General features: G+C 38.2%; 1 protein-coding gene across 1 annotated transcript in view; it reads right to left on the bottom strand.

The window, feature by feature from the left end:
- Positions 13000–14445, bottom strand: part of LOC109832944 — a 10257-nt gene continuing 8811 nt past the window's right edge. Inside the window, exon 10 of the mRNA XM_020400444.1 lies at positions 13000–13736. Within this exon, the coding sequence (XP_020256033.1) occupies positions 13417–13736 (320 nt within the window). The 3' untranslated portion in view covers positions 13000–13416. The remainder of the gene's footprint in view (positions 13737–14445) is intronic.

Raw genomic sequence — 14445 nt, 5'->3', positions numbered from 1 at the left:
TTGGGAAAGATACTTCGAGATTCAAAGTATCTAAGACTTCAGAGTTTTTATATACTTTTATTTTATTAAATTAAATTCATAGGAAAATTGTGTCGGGCCCCAAAAGTAAAAACTTCATGTGTTGCAGTCCCTTCAACTTTCCCTCATGTGGTTCAACCCCTTAAAATGTGTTATTTTGCGTTGCAGCTAGGGGTGCATTCGGTTCGGATACGGCTCAGATATGATGCTTACCATATCCATATCCGCTTACCCATCTAGGATACAGATACGGATACGAATATACCTCGGTAAGAAAAATTCATAACCATATCTTCTAAATTTGGATATGGTTACGGATATACATGCGGATATATAAGTGGATATGTATACGGATACAAAACAGATATGAGAAAACTAGATAGTATTGAGAAAAATATAGTTCATGTGATACAAAATAGTCCGTTAATATGTTATTGTAACTGAAAAGTTAAGATTAGACATCTTGATCATCAAAATTAACCATAAATCCATAATCTAAGAATCGAAACTATCGTTAGAGTATGACTAATCTGTATTCGGATATTTCGGATACGGATACAGATATTTCACTACAAAACCATATCTGTAACAATATCCTATCGGTTATAGATTTGAGTAACCATATCCATATCCTAACGGATACGATTACGGATATTTCCTCGGATACGAATATGGTTTAGCAACCCTAGCTGCAACACCTTTTTAACAATTATTACATGTCAGCTAAGCTAAAATCACCAAAATGTACTTATCCCCTCTCCTCAATCCCTCAAACCCAGCGCTCTTTCATCTCCTCTCTCTCTCTTTCTCTCCTCTTTTTCTTTCTCCTCTCTCTAAAACAAAGGGCTTTCTCAAGCTCGTGGCTCTGGCCCTTACCCTCCTCGCCGTCACCGCCTCCGCCCAGGCCCCTAAGCCTCCCCTCGAGTTCACCGCCGCCTCTCCTCCTCTCCTTCGCCCGACCTCGTCGCCGCTCCCCGCCTCGCCCTCGACTATGCCGGAGTTCGCCGCTGTCGCTCTCCACCTCGCCCTCGAGTTTTCCGTCAACATTGACGATAGTCCCAGCCCGATTCGACTGCTCGTCAACTCCGAGGACCTGGTCACCACTGTCATCCGTAAAGTTCTCAAGGAGTATGGCCGCCAGCGCCGCATCCCGGTGCTCGACGGCCACCCTGAAGCTCTCGACCTCTGTTGTGCTGCTATTGATAGAACTCTAAGTTTGAGCGCAGCCACCCCGAAGCTAGCAATGAAGGTTTGAAGCTGTCGAGGACGTTCAAGAAGCAGCAGCCCAAGGATCGATTCAGATTGTTGATTAGCAAGCCGTTTAGTTTGATAAGCATTGCTACGCACTGAGATTTTGGAGGTGTTTAGATATTGTTTCTTGTGCATTTTTTGGTGATGATGTGAACATGTATTTACATGTGATTTAATTTTAATAAACAATATTCGATTTTATGTCCCTTTTTGTGATATCTGATTTTGGTGACTCACATTTTCACGTTGAAAATTTTCAATAAATGACCCTACATATTTGTTAGTTGATAGTGTGAAAAATAGAACTAGAACTAACATGCAGTGAGTTAGAACTAACACACGGTGTTAGGACTAACACAAGAGCACAAGAGCCATGAATTAGAACTAGAACTAACACGCAGTGAGTTAGGACTAACACGCGGTGAGTTAGAACTAACACAAGAGCCCAAGAATCATGAATTAGAACTAGAACTAACACGCTGTGAGTTAGAACTAACATGCGTGAGTTAGAAATAACATGCGTGAGTTAGGACTAACACAAGAGCCCAAGAGCCATAAATTTGAATTAGAACTAACACGCGGTGAGTTAGAACTAACACAAAAGTCCAAGAACCATGAATTAGAACTAAAACTAACACGTGGTGAGTTAGAACTAACATGCGGTTAGTTAGGACTAACACGCGGTGAGTTAGAACTAACATAAGAAAGGCTGTTACTTATAAAAGAAATAACAAGCATAAATTTTGTAATTCACTAGAATTTTAGTGGTATCACTTCCAATCTCGCCAGCATTTCAACATGTTTACAACGTCATTAACTTCCTTAGTTTGATTCACAGTTTATCAAAAAAGTTCTATTCTTTTAAAATGCTTGCTGACGGTTGCGCAACAAAAGCTCACAGTTGCGCAACAAAAGCTCAAATGGACAATACTCTTCCAATATGCAAGCGTTGATTTAAGTTGTGAGCAGGACCAAACGCTGCTCAATATCATCCAACTGCTAAGATTCACCGGACTTTGATTATTGTTCACTCTTGTCACCTTTCACTGTGTGTTAGTTCTAACTCACAACGTGTTAGTTCTAGTTCTAATTTATGGCTCTTGGGCTCTTGTGTTAGTCCTAACTCATCGCGTGTTAGTTCTAGTTCTAATTTATAGATTTTTGGGCTCTTGTGTTAGTCCTAACTCATCGCATGTACTCACCACGTATTAGTTTTAGTTCTAATTCATGGATCTTGGGCTCTTGTGTTAGTTCTAACTCACCGCGTGTTAATTCTAGTTCTAATTCATGGTTTTTGGGCTCTTGTGTTAGTTCTAACTTACTGCGTGTTAGTTCTAACTCACTGCATGTTAGTTTTAACTCACTGTGTGTTAGTTCTAGTTCTAATTTATAGCTCTTGGGTTCTTGTGTTAGTTCTAACTCACCGCGTGTTAGTTCTAACTCATTGCGTGTTAGTCTAGTTCTCCACAACCTGAAGTCCAAAAAAAAATTCAGCTCATTTTCTTCTCTTTCAATTTGAATGAAATTATGTTTGTATTGCTCACTTGATCCACATTGGTTTCTTTTATTTGGTAATCATGCACAGCAAACTCAATGCAGTAGTAGACTTTGGAGCTGTCCTGTTTTGGTTTCTTTTATTTGGTAATCATGCACAGCAAACTCAATGCAGTAGTAGACTTTGGAGCTGTCCTGTTTGAGCTGAGTGATGAACTCAAGTATGCACAGCAAACTCAATGCAGTAGTAGACTTTGGAGCTGTCCTGTTTGAGCTGAGTGATGAACTCAAGTTGGGGAGAGAAAGCAATAGAGGAGCTATGAAGAGACTGCTCATTCAAAACTATGAAGCCCTCGACATAGTCTATTTTCTCTAGCATTGATATCAACAGCTCTTGAGGGCGAGGCGAAGAGCAGCAGCGACGAACTCTGGCGTAGTCAAGGGCGAGGCGGGGAGTGGCGGCGAGCTAAGGCGACGAGGTCGGGCGGAAGAGAGGAGAGGAGGGGAGGCGGCAGCGAACTCGAGGGGAGGCTTCGGGGGCTTGGGCGGAGGCAGCGACGGCGAGGAGGGCGAGTGCCAGGGCGACGAGCTTGAGAAAGCCATTGGTTTTAGAGAGAGGTGAGAGAGAGAGAGAGAGAGCCCTTGGTTTTAGAGAGAGGTGAGAGAGAGAGAGAGAGAGAGAGGGAAGAGGGAGAGGGAGAGAGAGAGAGAGAGAGAGAGAGAGAGAGAGAGAGAGAGAGAGATGAGATGAGAGAGCGCTGAGTTTGAGGAATTGAGAAGAGGGGATAAGGACATTTTGAAAATTTTAGCTTAGTTGGTATGTAATAATTGTTAAAAAAGGGCAGCAGCATAAAATATCATATTTTAAGGAGCTGAACCATATGAGGGAAAGTTGAAGAGACTGCAACACATGAAGTTTCTGTTTTTGGGGCCCTGGCACAATTTTCCCTAAATTCTTTTGTAATTGCGTATTTTTATCTTTGGTGATAGAAATATAATTGGTTGGTGTTTTCGGTGTTTTGTCCTCTCCCTCCACAGTCTATATCATGAACAGCATCATACCTTGAAACCAAGTGAATTATGGTCTCTTATTTCGAAATACAAATCGTTTGATGTTTTGTAAAACTTAAACTATATTTGTTTTCTATAAAAAAAAAACTACATTGGATATATTTGTTAATGTTGATATAAAAGAAATTAGAGATATGACGACTAATATAATGGTCTCTTCGCTACTGTTTTAGTAATGGAGATTATCCAAATTCTTAGAGTTGACCTTTGAGTTGACTCTCTTTTCGTTATTATCGTTCATGGAGATTGATGACTAGCTAACATGGTTGCCGAGTTGGATGCACACATGACAGAGCCCCGCCGGCTCCAATGATGAAACCGAGTTACATACATATGTATATGCATTGGGAAACACATATATGTATATGTAGTAGATGATTATAACCATTCCAAATCTAACATTAATCATACCCCTACGATTAGCACTCATTTTCTAATTCACACTTAAAGACAAATCACAATCATTTATAAAATAAATTAATATTGAATGGTTGTGATATAGTAGTGATCTTTTTTGTTAAGAGGGGATTCAAATCACAACTATAGAGCCTTGGCCCTTGGATTGTTAAACTTGGCAAAAAGCGGTGACTTGTCTAGCATCTCGAGAGCTCGATCCATCCTGCTCGATTGTACAATTCCAACTTAAGCACAATGTAAAGAAGAGCTCGTCCTCTTAAAGATGCTTACGTCGGATCACATAATATCTTTAACAACCATGTTAAAAAATATTAATCGATAACTAATCTCTTTAATTGTTAGAGTTATAATCGCCTCAAATCAATTTCGATAAGCAAGTTGTAGGAACCTTCCTTGGCCTCAAATCAATCTTAAAAATGATTATGTCAGATCATAGATAAAGGGATCCACAATCTTATTCTAAAATCCTAGCATATTTTCCTCATTGACGCCTACGTGGCACAATCTTCACCATCCTCATAAAGTAGGAGAGAGAGAGAGAGAGAGAGTGAATTGGTAGAGATTGGTGAAGATTGTGCCACATAGGTGTTAAGGAGGAAAATACCCTTCTTTACATTGGACACTCATTAATCTCTCTGTGTAGATATATTATATGCAAGTCTACATATTCAATCTTTGTTCTTTTATATTAAAGCCGCTATTTCCTTTGAATGCGCGGTGTTGGCAAAAAGATACTAAAACGATATTCAAAAAAATCAGCTAATACTATTTCCGCTCACTGAATATACTTCAGAAGGTAGACAAGAGGTTTTCCAAGGAAATCGAAACCGCTTCTTCAACCAATGGGAGATTTTCTTTTGTTATGCTCCCTTTTCAGTAGATTGATTAAAATAGCGGAGTTGGGCGGTGAATGCCGTCTTACTTGACGTGGGTTTTTTTTTTATATATTTATTGCTGAGTAATGATGACGATTAAAAACCTGGACAAATCGTGAACTTTTGCGTAAAAGTTAGGGCTTGCTCAATTATTGGCCACCCTCTAGTGTTGCAGGCTACAGTTTCAATTTCAGTGGAACTTTACTTTTATATTTTTTTATGGGTTTTTCTATAGAGTGTCTTTGGGGATTCTATGAGAAAGATGATTGAGGATGAGGCCCACCTGATTTGCATTGTGATCCTCTCTCCAATCATGTTTTTCTATCTTTCTCCTCTCTTATAGAGTGCCCATGGGCACTCTATAGAAAAACCCTTTTTTATAAGTTTTTTCGTTGATTGTCCCCCATATAGTTCATTATTTGCCATTAGTCTCCAAAGCTTTCTATATGACTTAGTCCTCCAAATATTCAGGTATTTGAAATCAAACCCTCAAATATTGTAAGTACTTCAAAATTAGTAGCTCAAGTTATCACCAGGTCGAATGGTTCGAGGGACTAATTTCAAAACACTTAATGGATTCAGGGGATCGTTTCATAACGCTTGAGGTGTGAGAGCATCTTCAATAGTTTTCCTAAAAATTTCTCCAAAATAGTGAAACAAAAGTCATATTCTTCAAATTATTTTTGCTCTTACTCCAACATTTTCCCCATTTTGAAGAAGCCTGCATTTATTACAATAATAAAAATATTCTACATCCCTATTTTAGGATGCTCTTATGCATTGGAACTGTCCCCATGGTTTTTTTGTAATTACGGATTTCGTTTTATATTTATTTTCTCCTCCATCCCGTTTTGAAAAACGTGCTGCAATTATGACAAAGTTCTCCTCAAATATTTGAAGAATGCCTAGATTTGGAGAAGACTCCCATTTTTTCTCCTTCATCCCTATTTTAGGGAATGAGATGGGGAATCTGTTGGACTAAAAAAAAGCCCAAAATTCTCCAAAAGTAAGAACACCAATAAAATTGGGAAGCTGTTGGAAATGCTCTGAGAGAATAATATCAAAATGTAAATGATGTGGGGAACTAATAATGAAAAACCCATTTTCTATTTTTACATATACTTTTCTTAGGAGCTAATCTTCATCCAATGTCAGAATCTGAAGTCTCTTTCTTCCCATTTGATCCCATTTGATCTCATAACGGAACTGTAGCACGCTTGCGAAAGCCTTATCCGGTCGACTGACGAATGTAGTGGTTGTGTGACAGTTATGAATCTCAATTTTGCATTCGTTCGCATTCACTTCTGCATTTATTATTGACCAATCAAATTTGCAATGGGCTTGTTATCCTATCGTAGCGAAAGAATTATGGTCTCTTGAAGGCAGTAAAGTACAAACATTAATCCTATGGTCTCTCGAAGGCAATAAAGTACCAACATTAATCCCAGGACCCATTAACATCAGAAAGTGTTTTGATATTTTTCCTAGGGACTGTTGGATCATTAGATTTTAAAATTTACGTCATGGGCCTAGGTGTTCTGATACTTCATTTTATTGCTACAAAACTAATCTAATGGGAAAAAAAATATATCAAGTCAAGTGGATTCATGTTTATGGTGTCAAATGTGCACAAATATAATGTCAGCCGAGTAGTGCCACCTTTTGACTCAGTTACACGAAGTGTCAGCCAATCAAGTCGGCCATGCTGAGGCGGAGGTTACATTGGTCTTGAATTAGTCGAGCTAGGTATAGTTGTAGGCTGTCTAAAAATTACTATAGATAGCTGATCCCCATCAAATACCGATGACGGAATCTATAATTTGACGGCTTCCAGAAGACTACAATTTGAAGACTTTCACATAGATTGATGAAGGTTATAATCTGACGATCTTCACAATAACTGATGAAAGCTCTAATCAACAGCCTTCACAATCAACATCGGAAGTTACAACCTGACGACTCTCACATATCAAAGAGCTAAAACAAAGATTACAAAATGACGATCTTTGTAACGCTCTGACAGAAAGAGACTACAAATCGACGGTCTCTTCAAACCAAGACACGAAAGTCCTCCCCACGTACCAGCATCAAGATGCACCGCGTTCACAGCCGCTGACGTAGTGCAAACGTAGCTCACATCAGCTCCAAACACAGCTCAGACCCAGCTGCCAACGCAGCTCATGTTCGGCCGCAAACGGAGCCTCCAAAAGATGTCAACGCAGCTTCCATCCGCTATCAAACGTAGCTCTTAAATCCTGCCAACGCAGCTTCTAACAAGCTGCCAACACAGCTTCCAAACGCTGCACCCGAGCTTCCAGACGCTACGTTTGAACGCATAATACTTGCCAAAACGCAATTCTTGTGTTTGACTCGTTCAAACACGACCTGAACAGTTTTAAAACCGTTTCCCACGATTTGAGGGGATCACAACTCCACTCAGGAGTGATTTAAGGGGCGGTTACATCCCATTAGCCCCACAAAGGAGCGATTTTAGGGGCGGTTACACCCCCTAATCGCCTATAAATAGCTGAAAGATCAGCTTAGTTCGGGGGGGAGGGGGGAGATATCTTTGAATCTTTGAGAATTTTGGAGATCAAGAGATCGGCTTCTTCGGATCGTCTTTTCGGCAACAGATTCTTGGGGCTATCTTCATGCTTGGCTTGTCTAACCAATTACGGTTAAGATCAATAAACTCTTTTACAAGAGTTTAAACTCGCTCTGAGTTATCAACTCGTTCAGAGTTTCAAACTTGCCACACAAGTCCTCCACAGCGTCAAACCGTGAAGAGAAGATACAGTTCCAGTAAAACAAGACGTTCGGATCGTCAACGAGAAGCAAACTCGACGCGAGCATTCGAGAGAGGCATCTCATCGCTACTGTGAAGAACACAGACTTAAACAAAGGGGAGAATTCAGATCAATTCTCCTCTCTTTTGTAATCGGAATTCAAATTGTAATCAGATCAATTCTCCTCTCTTTTGTAATCGGAATTCAAATTGTAATTAAGATCGAGAGAATACAAATCAAAATTTTTTTATTTTATCTCTTTTGTAATCGGAATTCAAATTGTAATTAAGATCGAGAGAATACAAATCAAAATTTTTTTATTTTATTTACTACAAATTTTCCACCAAACAATAATGTAAGACACATATCGACTTCTTTGATTAATATTTGGTATATTTAGGGTTTATAACAATTACCATGGTATCAGAAACATCCTCTTGACCTTAAAAAGATCTCTTTCTTCTTCCTCTACATCTAGCCATCAAGGGGGTTTTGCCGAAAACTTCGCTCTTCCCCTCGGCAGCCTCAATACTAGATTCAACCTTGATGCACCACCCCATCGCTCACAACCTTCGCTCATAGTAAAATCCTAGCCCTAACCTCGTCGCTTGGCATAATAACACTGTTCATCCATGGGCTATTGTTCATCTGTGAAAACCTTCGCTCACAGCAAACCCTAGTCCTAACATCTCCATAATGACATTGTTCATTCATGGGGTTACTGTTCATCCATTTCATTGCATGCATACAAGGCGTCCGATGAATTGCCTTAGCGAGATTTCTCCCTCCTTAGCCAGCCTCGAGCCAAGCTCTCCCCAACAAAGTGCTTTCTACTCACCAATGCTTGCAAGATCCAGTCACCGTGCCTCCTCTCGTGACCGCAAGTCCGCCCTCTCGCGACCACCGTGCATGACCGCCGATCACTGCTGCAACACTATACCTCGCTACTTACAAGATCCAGTCACCATGCCTTCTCCCATGACTGTAGGTCCGCCCTCTCACGACCATCGTGTGTGATCGTCAATCACTGCTTCAATATCATGATCCCACATCCTGCAATCTAGCCACTGATGTGCTCCAATTCAACCACCTCTTGCCAAGTCATGCCAATAACCATCTATGCGAATTTAGCTTGTCTTATCCAAACTCTCAATTCTCTACCAACTGTGAGTTTGGCTGGATGTGTTAAATATAGTTATTAGACATACTATACCTCATTCTTTTAGCCCCACGTCGTTTTTTAGGATACAAAAACCTCTTCTCTTGCTCTTGTATTTAAACACTTTAGTGCAATGAATAAAATTGTCTCTTTTCTCTCAAAAGTTCTATTCTTATCATGGTTGACACTTCTTTGATGCGCACGTAATGTTATGAATCAGGTCTACCGGATCCTTTCTGATTCAACGGATCGTGACTATTTAATGCATTCTTCGAGTTATAGAGATGAGAGTAAAGTAAGAGGAAATACTTTTGCTATAAAACCAACTTATATATCTACTAAAAAACTAATAGTTTCTCTGACATAGCACCATTAATCAATTTATATAAATTGTTTGAACATAACTAAAGCGAGAATACTTATTGTGGAAAATCACCATGAAGATTCAATAGACTAGAAATAATAACTCTAGGGACTTAATGAGTTAAAAACTTCAGGTGAAGGGCTTCTTAGAAATGCCAGTTAAACTTTAGAGGCAGACCTGACTTTAATTTCCTTCAATATATAGGTGATATTTCTTTCTTTTTCCTTTTCTTTTTCTCAACCCTTCGCTCTTCCAAGGTTCCTAGTTGGATAAGCTAAATCTAAACGTAGAGAATAATATAATGGAATGTATTCCGTAGGATGACTTCAGAGAATGGGAAAGAATTAGCTCCTTTCAGAGACGTGGGCTCTTTGGCTTTTTTGCTTGAAACAGAGGGCTATATGATGTAAAAGTTTGATTAATATTGTAAAGTTGAAAACCATATGGTTGGCAAAAATGACCGGTAATGTACAGCTTTCGTTGGTTTGATTAGATGCCTCAATTATTATGAAGGCCTTGTACCTTTTCTTTAAGTTCTCGCTTTTTCGAGTGCTATGCGTGTGTCATTCACAAGGAAAATAATGACTTGTCCCCAATGGGACAAGAAAAGTGTGAAATTAGTGATTCTTGTTCCAAACGAAAGAGCCCCCTATATAACTAGCATTGTCGCACGTGCATATGCACGTGTAAGAGGAGCAAATCTTTTTAAAATAAATTTGTACGTCCGAAAAATATGCATCGTAGATTCGACTGAAAACGTGATATCTTAAGCCTAAGGAAAAGATAAGGAAACTGTTGTTCGTAAATGTTTTATTTCTTTTGTGCAGAATAAAATGCACGTGCTTAATGCACAAAACTTATAATTTCCTATCTATATACATACTACTTTGATATTCTTTAGCCTTTCTCTTGGCTATACATATTATTTATTTTCCCCTCCTAAAAAGACCTTATAGTTTTAATTTATATTCCTTTAGAAATCTAAAATATAATAGATATGTAATTATAGAGGTCCTTATCCGATGTTCATGGAGTGTGGTATAGAAGGTTAGGGCCTGTTTGGTTATTTCCTAAAAAAACAAAAAATAGAAATGAAAACCAAGAAATCTCAAAAAGTACAATTTCACACATTTCCATCCCTAAAACTCACCCACAACATCTAATAAAATATTATTTTTATCCAACAACTCATCCACCACATCTAATAAAATATTATTTTCATCCAACAACTCATCCATCACATCCACCACATCTAATAAAATATTATTTTCATCCACAACATCACTCAACTCAACTCATCTCATATTTAAAAATCACTCACATCATCCAATAAGATTGTGACAACTCATCTCATCTCATTAACATTTTATTTCTTTGTTTTCCTCCCAAAAAGTTAGGAAAACAATTTCCTTAAGTGTGGGTCACATCATCTAATAATATAATGACAACTCATCTCATCTCATCTATTTTTTATTTTTAAGAAATAACCAAACAAAAGAAAACAACCTAATACAAGAAATATGTTTCTTATAATTCATTTTCTTATTTTTTTGCGCCAACCAAACAACATCAAAACAAGTTTTCTTAAAAAATCACTCACATCATCCTATAATAAGGTGACAACTCATCTCATCTCATCTCCATTTTTTTGATTTTCTTCTTTTTTTAGCCAACCAAACAATCCCAAAACCTATTTTTCTTAGAAATAGGTTTTATTTTCTTTGATTTCCCCCTTTTTATGCAAACAAACAGCCCCTTATAATAGGAAACCAAAAAAGACGAAGAAGGAAAATAAAGATAAAATGTTGGTATGATGTATGGAACGTTCAAGAAAATAAGAAAGAGAAAGAAAAGAAAAATATCTCTTGTTAAGTTACTTTTTTGTCCTTTCAACTATAGTACATAGTGAGAATATGTCGGCCCCTCATCCATTTTTTTATTACCCCTACAATATTCTCCATGAAGAAATTTTCTAAATAAACTCATTCATATTTTTTTCTAAAAGTAGACCCCTTTGAGTTTTATTTACAAAAATAGACTCATTTTATCTTAATTCGGTTCCTAAATAATCGGGGTTGCCAACCCCGACTATTTAGGAGGTTGTAAACCCCCAATTATAACCCTAAACCCTATCATTCTATGCATTAAATAGTCGGGGTTGGCAACCCCGACTATTTAGAATCCGGATTAAGATAAAATGAGTCTATTTTTGTAAATAAAACTCAAGAGGGTCTATTTTTAGAAAAAAAAATTATGAATGAGTTTGTTTAGAAAATTTCTTCTATTCTCCATATAACAGTATAGATATATGTATTGTTAGTGTATAAATTATAATGCTCAACTCTCTCAGCTAGTTTAAAGTTCTGGCGTCTTGAAAGAAGGCATATAATATGATATTTACAATTCTGATCCGCTGTAATTGTGCACTTAAGGCATTGAAAAAAGCTTAGTTACAGTGCATAAAAGATAAGTTAAATCCTGAGTTCGGTGCAAGAGAAGTAACTTTATGACGCGTCAATAATGATCACTGGTTATGTCTTTTTAAAGCTAAATATCAGAAAACCCCCCTAATCACTATTGACGACTGACGGAAAACCCCACTTAACTTTCTAAAAATCAGAAAACCCCTCTTTATGACGTCAAATATGGTGTCGCGCTGTTCATCACCGCTAAAATAGCGTCCAAAATGGCGCTGGGTTGGAGACTAATCGCAGCGGCAAAATCCAGTTTTGCCTCAAAATGGCGCTCGGTTGGAGATGGTCTTAGGGGGGTTTTGTGATAAAATTCGAACGTTAAAGGGAGTTTCCTGATAAAACCTAAAGTAAGGGGTTGCCTGATATCTACTTCTTTCTAAAGATAACAAGACCAATCACAAAGGAAACCAGTAGCAGCTCGTTGATTGAGCAAGAGTCAGCAAAATATGTTCAGTTCTCGTGCTAAACAACTTGCTACGTACCTTGTTTGGCTCTAAAATGACGTCAAGAGATGTATATAATAATATTAAACTTGGGAGAAAAGTTTCTTTGCTCGAACCCCTATTTTTATCACTGGAGCGTGGGGGCTCCTTATCTTTCAGAGGGGTGTGAAATGAATTTCTTTAATAAAAGCAAAACGAAAGCTTTTATATTATAAAACGGTGCTCAATCTTAAACGGAGGAATCCCGTCATGTGACCGCATACCTATAATGGCACTGTGGCATAATGACAAGGCGTTGAGAATTTGGCAACGGTGGCTACCATAAGAGCTCAGTGTGAATGAGTAAAGCTTCAACCAGAAAAGAGAGCAAAATGATTGAGCCATAGAAAGACAAAACTCATTTATTAATAACTTGAGGAAGATACAGGGCAGATAATGGGAAGAGATGGATTGATCCAGAATTTATCAAGAGCGTATGAAAAGTTTTTTCTTTCTTTCTTTCAAGGTGCAGACTTTTAACTTTTTGCATTCCCTACAATTCAGCTTTCAATATTGAGAAAATCAGTACCAATAATGATACAACTTTTTAAAAATTATTTATCGATCATAAAGAAATGTATGCGTATTCATGATGCCTAAATTCTGGATAAATAACACTAGATAATCATGATAAAAGCCTTAGTTTACAGCTCATGAATACAGAATAACAGAATCTTAGAATAACAGAATCTTTCGTTGCAGTAAAGATCAAACAAATCTAATTGTTCTAATCCACACGTTACAAAGACACAGCAAGTGGGAATATTTTCAGAAACAATATTCATGCTCACCCTGCCAAGTTACAAAGACACAGCCGACAACGCTTTCCTAGCCTCAGATGCTAGGAAAACAAGTGGGGAGTTTTAACTAATTCATCTGTTTAACTAATTCGTCAGTAACTTGAGGGGAATACTCTGCAACTTTTTCTTGAGATGCAAAAGGAGGAGTAACCAACCTAGCTTCACCCCCTGATTTCCTTTTAGTCACTAGTCATCATAATATATACAAAACTGCAAGGGCAGAGTTCAATGCCGCCAGTTGAAGAGGCTAAGCCGGCTGCCATTTTCGACTACAGTTTCATCCGACGAGTTTGAAGAGCTCTCTGTACTGTCATCAGAGTTGCGGTCTGGCTCAACCTGCACCCGATGAGCATTATCAGCAATCCATTTGGTGAATTCTGGAGTTGAGGCCCATTCAGCGAGCGCTTCTCTGGTGGATTCACGGGTGAATTCATCCCATTGTGCCTTTGAGAACCTGCGTTTGGGCGTCTTGTGGAAAGTTGAGTAGTAGTCTTCTTGTTGAATTGTTGATCCTTGTGTAGGGGATGCGTAGGTGGGAACTATAGCTGCAAGAACGAAAGAAACACCATTAAATTAAAATATCTGCATGTATTTACCTATGTATATGGACTCGAAAAACATAGTTCTTAGTCAGTTTTCCTCAAAATTAGGTGCTGACATATTCGAACCACAAACTCGCTAACAATCCCGGTTTTCAAACTTTTACTCATCCTCCTCCCCTTCAAAAATTTTCACGTGCATTTGGGAACCAGGGATTTCTCATTCCTAATTCTGAATGACTAATGTAAAAATAAGATGCACACACACTAATTACAACAATCATCTCCCAACAAAACACACACAAACGAGAAAAAGAGAAAGGAGGGGCAGAAGCCTCGTTAGGTTATGGGCCTCATGGCTAAATGGAAATGAAATTGCACCCAACTTTTTAGAAAATGCGCAAGGTGGGACCAAGAGTGCAACATAACTACCATCATTACAAGTTTAATCCAATGAAAGTCATAATTCAAACATTTTTTGAGCTTTGAGAGAATTGAGAAATTTGTCATACCATGCATTGAACAGAATCACATTACAGACATAGGTGTAATGTCTGCATGCTGGAACCTGTAGAACTGTTTGAAACAAATAATCGATGACACTGAAGCTCCCTACCAAATCAATTCTTCACTCAATTCTACGCAAATATGAGTAGAAGACAGGTCAAGAAGGGAGGGGTTACAACATAAATACCTGACAATTCCATTATTGAAT

The sequence above is a fragment of the Asparagus officinalis genome, chromosome 3, assembly GCF_001876935.1.
Source record: "Asparagus officinalis chromosome 3, Aspof.V1, whole genome shotgun sequence".
NCBI classification, from domain to species: domain Eukaryota; kingdom Viridiplantae; phylum Streptophyta; class Magnoliopsida; order Asparagales; family Asparagaceae; genus Asparagus; species Asparagus officinalis.
This window is presented reverse-complemented; position numbering and strand designations above follow the sequence as displayed.